We start from the raw sequence: 17573 nt of genomic DNA on the forward strand, positions 1-17573 counted from the left end.
TTTGCCACATTTGAAACAAGCGCCAGGCTTGTTCCCAAATCCTTGGTGAGGTGGAACCTGCTGTCCCTGATGCTGCTGGGGCTACACCTGCTAAGTGGGTGCATAGTACTATGTGAAAAAAGTCTGAGAAGTATGCTAGGGCTACCGAAACGAATGCCCGCCTGATGGTTGATAGGGCCCCTATCGAACAACCTGTACCTTCTGAGTATGAGGGTGGCTAGAAGACCCCATGGCCACCCGCTTCCTCTTCCACTCTGCCTGGGAATATCGCTGCAAGCCTTCCATGGCAATGGCAGCGTTTATCAGTGCCCCGAAGGTCTGATAGTTCGCAGTGTACAGCTTCTCCTGAAGGATATAAGAGAGGCCACGAAAGAAGCGGTCCTTCTTCTTCTCGTCAGTGTCCACATGGATGCTAGCATAGTAGGACAAGTGATTGAACTTATTAATGTAGTCCATCACTATCATACTCCCTTATCATAGCTCCAGGAACTCAGTCAGCTTCCGGTTAATGACACTAGCAGGAATATAGAACTCTCTGAATGCTGTGGTGAACTCCTGCTAGGTTGCCAGATGATCTGGCTACTGTATGGCATGGAAGGTATCCCACCATGCACTCGCGGACCCCAACAGCTTCTATGCTACAAAGCACACTTTCTGCTCGACCACGTTGAGCAACAGAAACTTCTGCTCCAGAATGTGAAGCTAGTGCTCCACATCCAAGGGCTCATTTTTTGGTGTGAAAGTGGGCGGGTGGGTCTTGATAAAATCCTGGTAAGAGGAGGGTCCCTCAGGACGACGGGCACCACCCCCGTTCCCACCATTGCCCCCGTGGCCTCTGTGGGCGAAGCCAGCGATAGCTTGTGCCAATAGCTCCATGGTACGGGCTAACTCACGATGAGCAGCCATCAGTTCTGCCATCATTTCAGTGTGTGTCATTGGCGGTGGCAGTGGCAGTGACGGAAAAGGATAAGGAGCCAGAAGTGGAGCCTCCTGACTGCTCCCGCTGCCGTGCTCATTGGCCCGACCACTCTCGCCTTGGCCCTGGCCAAGACCATGAGCCACCCCAGCACTAGTGCTCTCATGTCTGGACCTTAGATTCATCTGTAAGAGATAGGAACCATCCATTTAGAACAACCTTCCTGATCAGAAGCAACATATTAGAGAAATGGCAGCACATTTTAAAGCATTCCTTTTGTTAATCCTATCAATTTACTAATCCAATTATATGTGTAGGGGGATTTTAGTTTAAGCAAAATGCTATTACCATGATGCATGCTTCGGCCTATACGTTCACTCAAGACAGAATATAGTGGCATTTGTAAAATTTTTGGCACATCACACACTCACTTTCCGTATACTAAGCGATTTCTTATGCAACGTAAGTTAGTGTACCTATAGAAAACTGATTAGATTAAACTAATGTCGCTATCCTAGATAGACCATATTGCTAGGGCTTATACTTATTTACATAATGTAATCGCATCCTACTTTTTGCAAAACTTTTATTGGTCAAATTTTTAAGTTTTGAAAAAGTGTGATGAAACTCGTAACCATTATTGGCTCTGGTACCATCTGTGGCAGAACCGCTCGAAATAACACGCTTATGGAGGTGCTTGTCTTTCACAGACACTAAGCACCCCGAAAGCAAGCTACAACGGGCGGTATCCGTCAGGCACACCCTAAGGAAGAACCTGAAAGATCCACATTTTCCCAAGGATCTAATAATGAGAACGAGTTACAATTCTTGTCCATTTCATACATCAGAGTTCTTAAAAAGTACATTATTACATTACCAAATGTCAAAGTGCAGAATAATAAACAGCAGAATTAGAAATAAACATCTAGCGATAAGAAACGAGGATCCGTCTGTGCCCACCAGAAGAATCCTCCACACAAAGGTACTTCTCATGCATTACCTGCAATAGGGGTAAATAAACCCCGAGTACATAATATACTCGCACGACTTATCTGACTAGTGGGAATAATTTCCTGACTCCAAGGAATATGATAAGCTTTATGGTTTGCTAGTTTCCTTTTTAGCAGAAAGCAATACTTTGAGTCAGTCCTTATTTATGATATTATTATTAGCCGTATTAATTCATTAACTAGCCAGTCTATGTAAGCACCTGTTCTACCTTCAAGCAAGAGTTGAGCAATCAGTTCCATTTCATCACCTACCATCTTTTAGTTCTTACTATGATGCTAGAGTTAAGACAAGTCGTACCGACTCAGCGGTGATTCATGAACCAATGTGCCCAGCTAGGTGCCCCGAAAACACATGCCCCGCTTATACCCCAGGCACAAGCCGGACCAACCCATCACCCTCGTGTCCTAGGTGTCCAGGTCCTCATCCAAACTTGGACTCCAAGCCCCCACTCCTGAGTCCCAGACTCAGTGCGGTGCAAGGAGCTCCACCATCTCTGCCTCCAATCAGTCAGTTCAGAAAGAGCCAGATCCACAACAAGAGAGCAACAAGTCTTCCCTGCGCCCATACCCAAGTATGTGCTTGAGATAATAGATCTGTGACTTGCCTAGCGTCTGTTCCAATGACCGGTCCTTAATCGACACGGACAGGGAAAAAGTGTAACCAAGTCAGGCCCTATTGGCCACAGGACACAACCCCTTACACCCACCAGTACCCAAACCACATCCCTGTCCGATCACCATTTACCTTTACATCCTTTTATCACGAGTGATCATAATTATCACCTATTTGTGAGTAACGACAGGTTACTCACGCTACCGACATTCTGAGCATAGTAACTACTCGACCTATGCTAGTAGGACTCATAGGTAATTATATTTATGCATGTAGTTTCCATAGAATGCCTATGACGTAAATGCACAACATATATATATTTAGTGATCAGTAAAAATAGGGGTTATGCACCAGGACTTGCCTTGGGCAGGCGATGGGTCAGTAAAGTCAACAACAAAAGGCTCTGAGACTCCCTCATGCATGAGGATCTCCTTCTCGTACTCCTCAATGACCTCCTCATACTCCTATTCGTCCACGGGCACGAACTCTACCAACTCGTGATCTACATGCATGAAATAATGGTGCAATGCTTAGTAATACGGCAACAACAACTCTAAAAATAAAAATACATTTATCTAACTACTAAGCTAGTGCTACCGACCAAGGTACTAAGTTATCTATTGTTACCAATAACAAGTATGAAGCATGGCATGCATTATCATAACAACTACATGTATTCTTACTCCTAATGCCGATTTACACTATATATGATAAAACAAGGATAATAGCTACTCTATTTATCAACCTACCCTAGTGCTACAAAATTTACAGCAAGTACAGAATAATCCAGTCAGCCTACTATAAAATTTTCATAGCTATAGCTATCACCAATTTACCACAAAAATTTCTACAAATATTAATCTATATAATATTAAGCTCTCTAGTTTGAATTTATGAGCCCATCACTATCATAGTTAACTGTAATCTAACTACACTAACTGATAGATGACATTTTTGTGAACCTAACAAACTTGGTTTTACTATTTTTGGAGATCTATAAGATTTACTACAATTTATCAAAGTGCAGCTAAAACAATATTGAATAAACATTTGTAATTCACTGGAAAATTAGAAAAATGTATTCTACTGCGCGGCCCAACTCGCGACCCGGCTCGGCCCACTACCATGACTCACACGCGCACCCCAGTGCGGCCCACACGATGGCCTACGCCCACGACAGTGGCCCAGCACGGGGAGACCCACGTGCGGCTAGCGCTTTTGCAAATGAGTCCCCGTTCTTTCTCCTATTCACGAAGCTCACCTGAGCACTATTTAAATGAGTCACTGTCTTCGCGTCTAGAACCCTGCTTCTATTCAAATTCATGCTTTTCAAAGTCCCTGGCCAGACTAACAGTGGCGGCGGCCTAGCCGTCCAAACGCCGGCGAGCATAGACCTCTCTGGCACCAACCAGCACCCCCATGAGCCTCTACGTGCAACGCGCAATAGATTGAGGTAACAAACGCCAAAAATGGCGTGGCATGATGGCATGGCCATGGGCCGCGGTGGGGTCTGGCCGCGGCAACCCAACATCGACGAAATCACCTAATACCTCGCCTCTACCGCTGCCTGGTATCCATCTACAGGTTAAGAGCAACAACATCAAAACCCTAATTGAGTCACTACCGCTCCCAATCGCGCTGGCCACAGGAACGGCACCTAAGCCCGTTCGCCGGTGGCAGCCAATGCGTCTAGGATGACCAAGCCCCTAATTGGCTCAACCGCCTACCCTAGGAGCAAGAGGGCCTCACCAGAGACGTGACGGATGGGCTAGACAAAGTCGCGAGGCTCTACAACAGGTTGGCCACATGCACGAGGTTGCTCCGGTTCATGCCGGCCACCGTGAAGGCGTTCTCGATGCCCTGCTGCTCCATCGGCGGAGCCAATGCACGGGCGAGGCAAACGAGTCAAGAAGAGGCAACATCCCTGCTCGATTGAGACAAGAGAGCAAGGAGCATCGCCCCGGCCGAGCGCTCGCCTCGCCGGCCATGGCGGACCGTTGTGGGGAAAACTCTCCACATTACCTCACCGTAGGAAGAAAGCTCGTCGGGACGACTCCAATCGAAAGCTAACTACCCTAGCTAGTTGGGTGCACGGTAAATTGGGAAGAGATGGACTACACATGACCAATTTGATGGGCGACGATGTTCAGCTTAATGGGGTCGACGGCGACGGTGAAAACTTAAATTGGCGCCCGACATCGTACCACCGCCTAGGGGCAAGTTAGGCATAAAGCTGTACCCCCAGTCATCCTCCAAACAAGGGTAATTGCAAGAGGGGACTGACTCAGTGAGTTAGGCCTTGGCGTGGCATGGCCGGCCGGTGATCCTCCAGGCGATGCAACGGAAACGTAGCATGTCCTCGCGCGCAAATGTGAAGGCGAGGGCCAGCGGGGCCAACCCATACACGTGCAGCCAAAGCATCAACGGGAGCAATAGCTGTGCAGGCGGTGCACGTGAGCACGCTTGGGTGAGAGGCGACACCAGTTTAGGGGTAGCGTGGTGAACCAAAAGCGCAGGCAGATGCGACGGCGGGCAGTGGTTGCAGGCGGACGTGATGGAGGAGGTAGAGCAGCTAGGCCCACTGGACCCTAGTGCGCGCGACTCGCGCGCCAAGCGCGGCAACAGTGGCACGGTCCGGGCGGCAGTGGTGGCCGAACGGTAAGTGCGCGACGACGACGGGCGTGTAAGGAAAATGGACCATAGGCCCATTTACTTTGGATTTTGGTGTTTGATGACTAACACAACTAAATTGGACTAATGAATTTGCAAGTGTTATGTTTTGTAGTTCAATAGGGTGCAAGACATGACTTGGACAAAGGCGACGTGATGATCCGATGATCAACACCATAAGCAAGACCTTAGGAGCATAAGAAAAGACACAAGATATCAAGCAAAGTCCAAGCACGAAGATAGGAACCAAGCCGGACGCAAGATCGCAAAGAAACGAGCTCACAGAGGGCACAGGACGCTGCACAGGACGCTCCGATGCACAGGACGCTGCACCGGACGCTGCACAGGACGCTCTGATCAAGCAACAGTAGAGTCAACAGCAGCGACCGGACGTTGCACAGGACGCTGAGTGCCAGAGTCCGGTCAACATCAGTAAGGTTCTAGAGAGCCGTTTTCGTGATCGAACGCGTCCGGTCAGTACTGATAGGACGCTGGCCAGAGTCCGGTCAGTAGCAGAAAAGCGGGATTTCGTCCCCAATGGCTACTTTCTCAGTGGGGCTTATAAATAGACCCCCAACCGGCCATTTGGTGCGTGTGAAGCTAAGGAAACATACCAAGGGTGTTGATACACCATTTTAGTGATCTCCACATGCATAGTGCTTAGTGTTTTATTAGGTGATTAGCATAAGTGCTTTGTGAAGTGCTTAGGTTGATTAGACCACCGCTTATGCGCTTGCTCTAGGTTTATGCCTAGTGTTTAGTGAGGTTTGCATACCTCTTGCCACCCCGTGCTTGCGAGCATAAGTGTTGTACATCGGAGGGGCTTGAAGTCTTACGAGATCACACCAACCACGTTTGTGGTGTGGCCGCCACCGTGTACCGGAGGGAACAAGGCCCGCGGCGTTTCGGCCAGAAGCTTGATAGTGAAGACGGCGGGGAGCATCCGGGAGAGGCTTGCCGAGAGGCACATCGGAGACCCACTTGCACGGGGGGAAGGTCCGAGGCTATCCACGGAGTCACCCGACCGGGAGCTTGGCCCTTGCGAGGGATTCCTTGTGAGGGGCTCCAACGAGGACTAGGGGGAAGCTTGCGCGCTTCTCGATACCTTGGTAAAAATACCAGAGTCGTCGACGGGAGTTTGCATATCTCTACCTTGCTCTTTAACTTCCACATTTACATTGATTACTTTACTACGTTTGTGGTAGAGATAGCAATACACTAGCAAAACTATAGTTGCACATCTAGATAGCTTATCTATTACATAGGTTTTGCTAGGGTTAGAAAAAGAGGCCATAGTTTAGAGTTAGAATTTTAAGTAGCCTAATTCACCCCCCCCTCTTAGGCGTCATGGTCCCTTCAGGGCGGGACCCCACGACTGGACACGTGCGTGCACAAGCGTGAGCGCGAGCCAGGGTGTGGCAGCAGGAGCCGTGGCTAGCAGCGCGGCCATGCGCGCGAGCGTGCACGCGCAGGTGTAACAGCGGTCCAGAGCGCAGCGCGCCGAGAGCCGGCAGGGTGACCGCGCCCTGGCGCTCGCATTGCTCAAAACGTGACCCACACACCTTTTTAAGTGGCTCAAAAACTCAAACCCGATGATCCAAACGCCAAACCAGTTATTCTATACTCAAGAGGGTACATAGGGCTATCAAACTAAGCCAAAACATCTTGCCACTACTTAACCCAATCGTTCTACAAAAAATGTTGAACATGGCTTCGTCGACCCATTTTTAGATTTACGAGAATCGACTAAGTTTCAAATGGTTTTGCGTCGAGTTCCATTTCCAAGCTACTTGATACACTAGCTAGCGAACCCTGTCCTCGACCGCACGTATTTCATCGTCGCCTATGAAGTTCGTGTTACAACTTTTACTAACGTTCCGCATATGCATTCCATAGCATTTTCGATCAATAAAAATTCATTTGGAAACTTAAGTGATACAACACGGCATAAAATGTAACACTCGTTTCTTGTTTTAGATGAACGTTTCAAGTGCCGTATATTGATTTACACCCTATATTACACACATTGACACACAAGTATGATGCTCATGTAGTATTTTAGCAAAAACTGTACAATGTAACACCGAGGGTGTTACAACGGCCAAGGAAGGCATCTACTCGTGCTCTCTGGCCTTCTGACCTGCACTGCCCAGTGACTGCGTTGTCGTGAATCCTCAGGCCTAGCATCTTCTGACAGTCCTGGAGTGTGACTGTCATCTCCCCGAAAGGTAGGTGGAAGCTATGAGTCTCCGGTCGCCACCTACATTTTAGACAAAAGCAAGATTACATGTCAAAAAGGGAAGCGCATGAACAAATGGTCATGAATAGAGGCAATGATTGAAGATAATAACTGTCAACTGCAATGCCATCATCATCATCTCCAAGGCAATGCAGCTCCTCCCAAGCCCTTGCAACCATCTCACTAAATGAAGGCCTATCATTGAATAACATATGCACGCTTTGCATGTCAATAAACTCAACATATCTATAGCGATCACTTTTAACGGTGCCTCCATGATATAGGATCACTAGGTTGTCCATCTATTTCAAACACGTAACGAAACACATGTCCTTTAGTAAAAAATACACGCTAACTACTAACGTGAAGGTCTCTAGTATTTAGATAAGTAAATTTATACTATGTACTAAGTACTACGTATATATACTAAGTACTAAATATATACCTATGTATGTATCTAACTATATAATAACTATATACGAAAACTAGTTATACCAACATAAGTATCTATATATCTATATAAATATCTATACCTATTACACCATAACTATTGTTAACTAAGTACTAAATTACCAATTCAAACGAATAAAGTAACTTACTTTACTGTGCAGTCGATGGAGCGTCGGTGGAGTGCAACAGCAAGCCGCCGGAGCGCCTTGGCGTGCCTGGGCCGGAGCTCCAGCGCGCCTTGGCGTGGTGGGTAGGGGCGGGCACGACACGACGGACCGTGCAGGGCGGGGCAGGCCACGGACCACCGGCGAGGGCGCGCGGGCCGCGAACGGGTGGGTCGGGGCGCCGAGTGGCACGATAGGGCAGGGCGCAGCGGGCCGCGGCCGGGCTGGGTGGGCACGACAGTCGGTGAGGGCGCGCGGGCCGCGGACAGGTGGGGCAGGGCAGGGCAGGGCAGGGCTGCGGCGCCAAGTGGCACGGCGGGCGCGGACGCCGGCACGTGAGCGGGCGGGGCGGCGCGGGCGGGGCGGCACGGGCGCGCGGGCGCGGTGGCGTTTGTGGGGACGGCGCGGACGGTGCGGGCGGGGACGGTAGAGAGAAAGAGAGAGGAAGAGAGAAAGGAACCTCAGGCCCTTACGTAAGAGGGCTCGGCGTCAGGATCGTTGGCGCCAAGATCCACGGCGCCGAGCTGGCTGCCATGTCAACGTGCATGGCGCCAACGTGGCTTCGAGCTCGACGCCAACAGTTAGGGTCCAGATTTTGAATTCTTAACTCCACGGTCATATTTGTGTTTTTTTTAAAAAAATAGTTAAAAAATAAAAAATTCGGACACAGGCACACAGCTCTCCATTTGCTTATGATCGTGTACTGTACGTTCTTATCCACTTCATAGGGACCATCCACGTTCGCGGTTTCCCTTTCAACTACGGGCCTGTTTAGTTCACCCGCTGAATCGGCGCCGTCAAAATTCGGCATACACGGTAGATACTGTAGCGTTTTGTTTTTATTTAATAATAATTGTCCAATCGTTGACTAATTAGGCTCAAAACGTTCATCTCGCAAAGTACAACTAAACTGTGTAATTAGTTTTTGATTTCGTCAATATTTAGTACTCCATGCATGTACCGCAAGTTTGATGTAATGGGAAATCTTCTTTTTGTATAGTGCCAAATTCTGGAATGCAAGTAACTAAACAAGGGCTACAGCGGCGCTACTACCTACTGTACAGCAAGTTCTGCGTGCAGTCACGCGCTCCGGCCTTTCACCGCTTCCGATGCTCTGCCTCCTAAAGCTTGCCCTACCGTCCGCCACGGGGAGGATGAACCGAGCTCATGCACCGGCTTCATCAATCTTTGCATGTCAGTTGAGAATAATGCATATGCATATGAGCATATATGTTGGAAATATTTGCATATATACTATCAAAATAACTAACCCACGTTCTCTTAGTGAACAGACCTTCGTAGAAGGCTACCACAGATGACAAAGATGCCAAATTGCCAATCTCACTGCACCGTCTCTTGATCCAGCTGAACTCTTGTACTATTCCGTAAGCCTTGTGACATAGCAGTAGACTCGGAGCAGCGAGGCAGCGGGCAGACGGGCAGGCGCCAAGACGCATCGATCCCTGGATCCCATGATAAAAAAAAGGCAGAGAAAAAGCTGCAAAAAATTGGAATGGGGAAGGGACAAGGCGGCACCACTCACCACTCACCAAGATGCAGAAATATTGCATCGAGATCGAGCCATCGAGGGCCGAACAGCGAAAAGAGCCAAGAGAGAAAAAAAAAGCACTCAAGTTACGAGTTACCCATGGGCCATGGGCGCAGTTCATGAGTAGAGTAGAGAAGGTGCAGACTGCAGAATTCATCGAAGGCGCAATGAATGTACTCGGTCGGAGTTCTTTGTTCTACTGTAGTAGTATGATTTACGGAGTTTAGCAAGTGATTCAACATTTGAACATGCGCGAACGATCATTGCTCATCGAACTTAAAGAAAATAAAAAATCAAGCCTTAAATGAAAGGGTCTGGTTGGAATCATAAAGTGTCTTTCTACCGCACTTTAGATTCTTTCTATTATATTATCTTGAATCTACAAGTTTTATTTCAGACTGCAAATTGTAAGCAGCAACAGCATCACATCAGGCCTGCAGCCAGAACGCATACGGAGTACGTACATCCAACGGCCAGTAGCCCAGTACCTACAGCCCACAGAAGAACACAGCACAGCCCATAGGCCCATAGCTATTACAGCACAGAAGCGCACACACTAGACAACACGGAAATCCTACTACTAGTACTAGCGAGTAGCGACACTTGTCGACGGCGACGGCGCACGGGCGCGCGCCCACCCCTCCGATCTCCGAGCTCTGAGCTCTAGTGGCAGAAGATGACCTTGAGCTCGCGCGGCGCGGCGCACTCGTGGGTGAGGGAGGGGCTGTCGTGCGCGTAGGTGAAGGCCTGCGGGCACTCGCGCTTGAAGAACTCCGAGTACTTGGACGAGCGGCAGGTGCGCGGGCTGTTGTACATGTTGCGGCAGCACAGCTCGTCGGTGCGGAAGGCCTCGCAGCCGCTCTTGCACGCGAGGACGCTCCCCGCCGGGGACCGCAGCTGCAGCTCGCCGGGGCAGGTCTCGGTGAGGTTCTTGCGGCAGGCGAGGACGGGGCAGTTGCCCCGGCCCTCGTGCGGGGTCACGGACAGGCCCACGTTGAAGCCGTCCACCACGCTCACCCCGTACGAGGTCTGGTCCTTGCCGTTGCCGCCGTGGTGGAGGTTCACCTGCGCCAGCGTCGCGGGCGCCGCGCCGCCGAGCCCGCCGCACTGCAGCCGCCCGCCGCAGTCGCCCGTGGCGCAGTGGAGCTGCGCGCCGGCGCCCGCGCAGCCCGTGCGCGCCCAGATGCGGCCCGACCAGGGGAGGGCCGGCGCCGGGAAGGACTTGTGGGAGAGCGGCGGGAGGAAGAAGCCACCGCCCTCCAGGACGTCGTGGCCGGAGTTGGCCTGGATGCCCGGCCACACCGGGTAGGGGCAGTTGTTCACCACGGTCAGGGTCATTGGGGCGTAGTCGGCGGCCACCAGGAGGCCGCAGCTCAGGAGCGAGGTGGCGAGCAGGAGGAGCTTGGGAGAAGCCATGGTTGGGTTCTTGTTCTTGAGCAGGTGGGGTGGTTTTATAGGACGTGGGGGTTGTTGGTCCAGTGGGCGTCGTGGGTTTTGTTTGGCTCGAGCTGCGGCGAACTGGTGCGGGCTTGTCCGTGTCTGGAACTCTCGATGCATCGGTTGCTTTTGCATTTTTGCAAGCAGTTGCCCTTCAACAACACACCTCTCGCTTCAGCCTCGGAGCTTCCACCCACAGCTTCCCATCAGAGGATAAACGCAGCTGCCCTTCAGCGCAGGTACACGAATGTTCGGTATGCCTAGACGATTCTCGCGGTAGTCGTGTCACCATTCTGGCTGAAATTACATCCAGAATTCAAGATGTACGCGAACACTTTGGTCACAGGGGAAAAAAAATATCAGTCCTAGATTGACTCAGTCACATCTATTCCATGTTTGCTGTCAAGGCTATTTGTCCTTTTACTATCACACTATATTATTTGACAAATATTTCCACGGAGTGACCCGCACCCCCGACCCCGACCCACACCCTGAGGGTCCTGATCACGCCACCGCCACCGTCGCCGGCGCCCCCCGCCCCCTCCTCCCCATGCACCTTCTCCTTCCCCTCCTCATCCACATTCTCTCTCCTCCCAACTCTAGGACCAACCTGCAAGCTCCATTAAGCCTACCCCAATAGAACCCTAGCCTGACCTAGCCGCCGGCGGCGGCGCCGGCCACCTCCCAGTCGTCGGCGCCCCCCGCCACCTCCTCCCCCACCACCTCGCCCTTGTCATCCACCTCCCCTCCACTCCCCGCCCTCGAGGCCGACCTGTGCCTCTACCGGAGTGACAGAACCACCTAAATTATATGGCCCACATGCACATGTCATTGTCCTAAAGACTTCTGACTCCTGCACACGAGAGCCGGATAACTCCGATAGTCTGTCGGGAGTCCTCGGGGAACCCCGAATCATCCACATTTTACAACTCATACAGGATCAACATGGAGTTACCACAACATTACAACATTTGTTACAAAAATATCATATATTGGAGCGTGGAAGACTTATAATATTAGTTTACAAAACATGTTCAGGTAGAAACTCAACTTAAGTTCTAAAAGGTAAGTAGATCTATAGAAGCAACTTAGATGAAGCACCTAGGGTAGAAGAGAACGTCAGATCATGTCGAGCCTACTGACATGACCTCGATTAGCAGCACAAGTCAGAACTTGCAACAGGGGTTAACAAACCCTGAGTACTTGAGGGTATTCAACAAGTCTTATCCGACTAAAAGAAAATACTCCAAGAGTATGCAGGCTTAAAGGAAAGAATGAAGCAAGAATAACTTTTACAAAAAATCTTACTACAAGTGGATCCTTACTTTCAATGTTTTAGCTATGTATTGTGTCATTAGTAATATCCAGTTTGCACCTGATCTAGCTCAATCACTTCTTTAAGCATCTCAACTCATCTTAAATCATCTTGTAACCATAAGTAATCATATTTCATTGATTAACTACGATGCAAGTCAGAGGATCGAGTCTCCATAACCGAGGAGCACAACGATTCGAATCGATTAGGCCTAGCTGGGGTTTCCTTACCACTCGACATATGCAGGTCCTGGTTTCGGAATTTTATATATCAACCTTCACTTGGACCCTTCAAAACGTGAACCGGTCTGCGCTACCCGAGAGCACAGTACTCCACCTCCCTATGCCACTCCTGGTGGATCCACAGGATATGTACACGCTACTCTCACCATCTTCCTCGCCCAGTGCGTAGTTGTCTTTTCACATAATGGAATAGCCAATGCATTAGGCTTACCGGAGTATGTGGCCAGTACTACAAGGTCTCGACCACACGGTGGCCTACAACGGTACGGTCCTCAATCGACATAGACGGGACGAGCACAACCAGGTGAACCTATCTGCCCAAGAACTCGTAAGACCAAGTCCCGCCCGATCTCAATTAGCATTATCATTATCATGATATTCACATGACCCAAAAGCAGAGCCGAGGTAAACCTATTTCTCACGAACGATGAAACCATCATTCGACTTCTACCGAAGTCTAACATTACTAAGCATTTAAAGATATCGTCCTATTCATTCTAACAGGGTAGAACTATGGATACCTAAATATCAAGGTAATCATGCATCAACGGTATTCGAACAACTTCTAATTACTTAATGCACATCTCACAAGACTTAAAGTGTAATAAAGATTAGTAAATGCTAGAGAAGGGTTTATGCTCCGGGGCTTGCATGCATTGCAAAGAAGGTTAGATTCCACGGTGGATCAAAGGAGTTAGACTACGAACCAACACCACGGGTGGTGGACCTCCTCCGAAACTTCATCAACACGGGCCTTGTCACTCTTGTATGCACTACACGTAATAAATGATGCGTGTTTAACATGATGAAATGCATGCCATGATGTATGATGAAAGACACACAAAGGCAGAATAGAACTAAACTAACCGAAGAAAGTTGAGTACAACTTTCCTTCACGGTACAACTAGGGTTACGCTTCACAAAGCATCTTAATTATTTGGTTAACAAGTTGATTATGTGTTTAACAAGAAAGCAACACAAATCACATTACAAAAGAGGGCTAGGACTGCTAGGGTTCACTTAGCATAAACAATTACCAACTAAGACTACAAAGAGAGGACATGCATAAGCAACTATTGACGGTGGTTAACAACCATTATAAACCATCAATAAAACATATATAAGGGCACAATTGAGATCACCAACAAAGGTCTAGGGGTTTAAACTAACAAATTCTATGAGTTTTGGTGAATCTATGATTTCTACAGGGTTTATCCAGAAAACCATCAAGGTTGACCTACATGTCAGATTTAATCGCGCTTATCCGCAGCGAAACAGACACCAGAAGACTCTAGAAGACTCAAGAGGACTCCACACAGAGGCAGAGAGGCAGAGGCTGCCAGGTGGGGCCAGCCAGCCCCACCTGTAGGTCGCCTGGCCCCTAGGCCCACCTGCTAGCCTCCGCGTTGCAATGTCGGTTCTCCACCGCCTCCTAGGTTGCATCTACATCGTTCCTTATGTCGATTTGATCTAAGGGCTCACGTTGGACGCTTTGACCTATATATATCAGCCCCTTCCCCCCTAAAGGCATCAAGTCATTTGAGAAGATAGAAACCCTAATCATCCTCATAGGTCCAGCATATTCTAGGGCATAGCTAGTTAGGCTAGGTCTAGAGGGAGACAAGCAGGCTTCGCTTAGATTCCCGATTGTGTCAAGAGCATGGTTCGATATAATCTTTGTACCCCCTCTCTCTTTTGTATCTCTATTATTTTTATATGCTTGCTACAATTGTTATGACAACATTAGTATTCATGTTCTTCGTTATAATGTTTATTGTCTACTTTGATTATATGCTTAGTATAGTTGGATTATCATCATGTTCTTGCATAAGTTCGTATAGCACTCACTCTAAGGTACCATGAGTGGGTGGTCGACATTGTGTAAGTGTGGTGCTTATACATTGTTTACCTACGAATACACCCTATATTCTAGGTCATGTGGTAGATCGCGGATGTGACACTCCCGTTGAGTCCTTTGTAGTCCACTCCCCGATGTAGGTAGCACGTAGGATCTGATTACGAAGGAAGATAAGCTCTGTTCTTATTCTTTCCTAGTAATATCCCTTATATGTAGATATAAAGATGATCTTAGCCATGATTGCTAGGTGTAATTGCACTAATCAATGTATGCTTTGACTTGTAATTAAGGATGACTTAGGAATTATTTCTCTAATATTCTACCTGACCATGCTAATGCCATAGAAATGAGTACTCTGAGTGATTTATCATTATCATTGATCAATACTTATTATATATATATATCTTATCCTATGACTTACCCCTGTTATGAGTATAATATTGGTGATGGTTTACTTCTCCATCAATAGTATAAGTTATCAATACTTATCCATGCTAGACCTTCCCTGTGGTAAAAATATAAATAACGATACCTAGAATATTCTCGGGTGAAGTGCTACAATGGTATATTATCTGTGCGCTTACAGATCCTTTTTCATCCATATCTATATATTCTTTCTAGTCACATAAGATGATAAAGAACTACTTAGTATCATTCTAGTAGTGATGCTAGACAGCACCAACAAGCATCTCTGGCACCATCACTATGAATGACAACCTAGTAAAGTAATGTTAGGGGATGTAGGTAATTAATAGGTGGCTATTAAAACAAGTGACAAGTTAATAAATACCAACAAGCATTTCTGGCGCCATTGCCGGGGAAGGTTGCTAGACAAAGGAAGTATTGATAAACTTATACTTATTTATGTGATCGAAATAACCATTGGCCTCTGCTCAAACAGGCTTACCCTTGTTTTGTCTACTTGTGAATCTTATGTAGGGTAATGTATGACCAATTTTGACCTTTCGACAAGCTACATTGACAATCCAGAAGCACTACTTAAGAGGACTAAGGCTAAACTCAAAGAAAGTTTTAGCCTTAGAGTTGAAAAACAACCATATAAGGCGAAGCTTAACACTAGAATTTGAAGCCAAGGTTAACAGGACTCTCCATGAATTCTCTGCTCCAACCACTGTCAACATCCAGACTAGACCCGTAGTTAATGTGGGAGACAATGGATTCGAGCTCAAGCCGGCTCTCATCAATATGGCGCAAGTGAGCCAATTTTGTGGAAAGGCACATGAAGATGCGAGTGCACATCTTCAACACTTTCTAGAGATCTGTAGCACTTTCACCATCAAGGGAGTAAGCAAGGACGCCATACTACTTTGTCTCTTCCCATTTTCACTTTTGGGGAAGGCGAAGCAGCGGTTCTACGCCAACAAAGATAGAAACACTACATAGGATAATTACTCCACTGCCTTCCTAGCAAAGTTCTTTCCCACGGGCAAGACCAATGCTCTGCATGGGAGAATTTCAAGTTTTCAGCAGCAATATGATGAATCTATCCCTGAGGCATGGGAATGCTTTCAAGACTATATATTAGAATGTCCTCATCATGGGATAGAGAATTGGCTACTCATGCAGACGTTCTACCATAGGTTGATGAACAGTACCTGTAAGACCATGGATGCTGCTGCTGGAGGTGCATTCTTGTTATTTACACTTCCAGCTGTGGCCACTCTTGTGGAGAAGATGGCCTCCAACCAAGGCTGGAATAAAGAACGTGTTTAGACCCACAAGAAAGGTGAAGGTATGCATCAACTAAGGAAAGTAGATATGCTATCTACCAAGATGGACCTACTGATAAAGAAGCTCGAAGATCGAGCTAATGAGAAGCAAAAAGTCATGCACATTCATGATTCCCGCATGACATGTGAAGTATGTGGAAACACTAGACAAGGGAATAGCTGTCCTGAAACCCAAGAGGATATGAACTTTGTCAACAACAACAACTACTATCATCCTCAACAGAACCAAGGATGGAACCAACAACAGAGGCTGAACTACCAAGGTAACTACCAAGGTAACCCTCAAGGAAACAATTATAATAATTTCAATCAGCCACCCTTGAGAGAATTAATTGCTGGCCAATCTAGACTTATGGAAGATTATCTAAGAGGGTAGCTACTAATGATAAAATATTAGAAAACATAAATAATAGAATGAATAGCTTTGCTTCTGCCATTAAGAACCAGCATAGCTTTAATAAAATGATAGAATCACAAATAGCTCAGCTGGCGGCTGCTGTTCCTCCATCCAACAAAGGTAAGATTCCAGGGAAGCCGGAAGATTTAGAAACTATAAATCTTGTTGATATTCACAATGCATCTTACTACTATACGGAACCAATGGTGGGAAGGTGGATAGATTACACCTTGCCTAACAAGAAAGGTGATCCAAGGAGACTTGTCATCCCCATCGCCATTGGACCTCATATTTTTCAAGAAGCTATCTGTGACTTCGGAGCAAGTGTCAACATCACGTCTAAGCTCGGCACAGGTGATTTCGATCGACTGGGATTATCATCGAAGGCAAGAGGTTGTGCTAGGGTAAGATCGGGCCTATGCGCACCCGTTGGTGTCCACGGCGTGCCCCGCGATGCCCCAAGGAGGCGTGGCCACACGGACAGCAGCACTAGCGACACGACGGCGTGTCGACGCTGTGGAGGCAACCAACAGTGAGATCACCAGTGGTGGGAACTACTCCGACGTGTTCCACTTGACCTCGCAAACCCGCCAAGGGGTTGATTGGGCGGATTAGGACTAGCAGCGAGCTTTGCCCGCGGCCATGGCGGCACTGCTAGGCAGAGCACACTGGTGCAGCGGCATTCCGGCCAAACCTAGCCCTAATCGGTGTAGATAAGGGTGGCTATGCATTGTAGGTGCTCACCGTGACTTGAGAGCGCCCCCGGTTGGAGCAGAGGTGGAGCCAAAGCGGCTACCGGTGTCGATGGTGAGAACGGCAACGCGAACCGGCATCGAAGGTGGTGTTCCAATGGCTCTGATGCACATCTAGCAAAACCAAAAGGGCTATGAGCATCAGGACATCTCAAGTAAGCCAAAATAATAAAGTAGGGGGTGGGAGCTGCTCTGGAGGAGCCTGACTAT

The 17573-nt window shown here is 48.0% G+C and overlaps 1 protein-coding gene and 1 non-coding gene across 2 annotated transcripts; both read right to left on the bottom strand.

Annotated features, from left to right (window-relative positions):
- Nucleotides 1-9949: 9949 nt before the first annotated feature.
- Nucleotides 9950-11084, bottom strand: LOC136459391 (osmotin-like protein). Its single transcript, XM_066459257.1, has one exon. It carries the CDS (start codon nt 11025-11027, stop codon nt 10275-10277), a length of 753 nt encoding a protein of 250 aa, XP_066315354.1. The 5' UTR covers nt 11028-11084; the 3' UTR covers nt 9950-10274.
- A 4835-nt stretch (nt 11085-15919) lies between these two features.
- Nucleotides 15920-16028, bottom strand: LOC136462170 (small nucleolar RNA R71). Its single transcript, XR_010760688.1, has one exon. It is a non-coding gene; the product is annotated as a small nucleolar RNA R71 (small nucleolar RNA).
- Nucleotides 16029-17573: the final 1545 nt, after the last annotated feature.

Source organism: Miscanthus floridulus, chromosome 6 (genome assembly GCF_019320115.1).
Source record: "Miscanthus floridulus cultivar M001 chromosome 6, ASM1932011v1, whole genome shotgun sequence".
NCBI classification, from domain to species: domain Eukaryota; kingdom Viridiplantae; phylum Streptophyta; class Magnoliopsida; order Poales; family Poaceae; genus Miscanthus; species Miscanthus floridulus.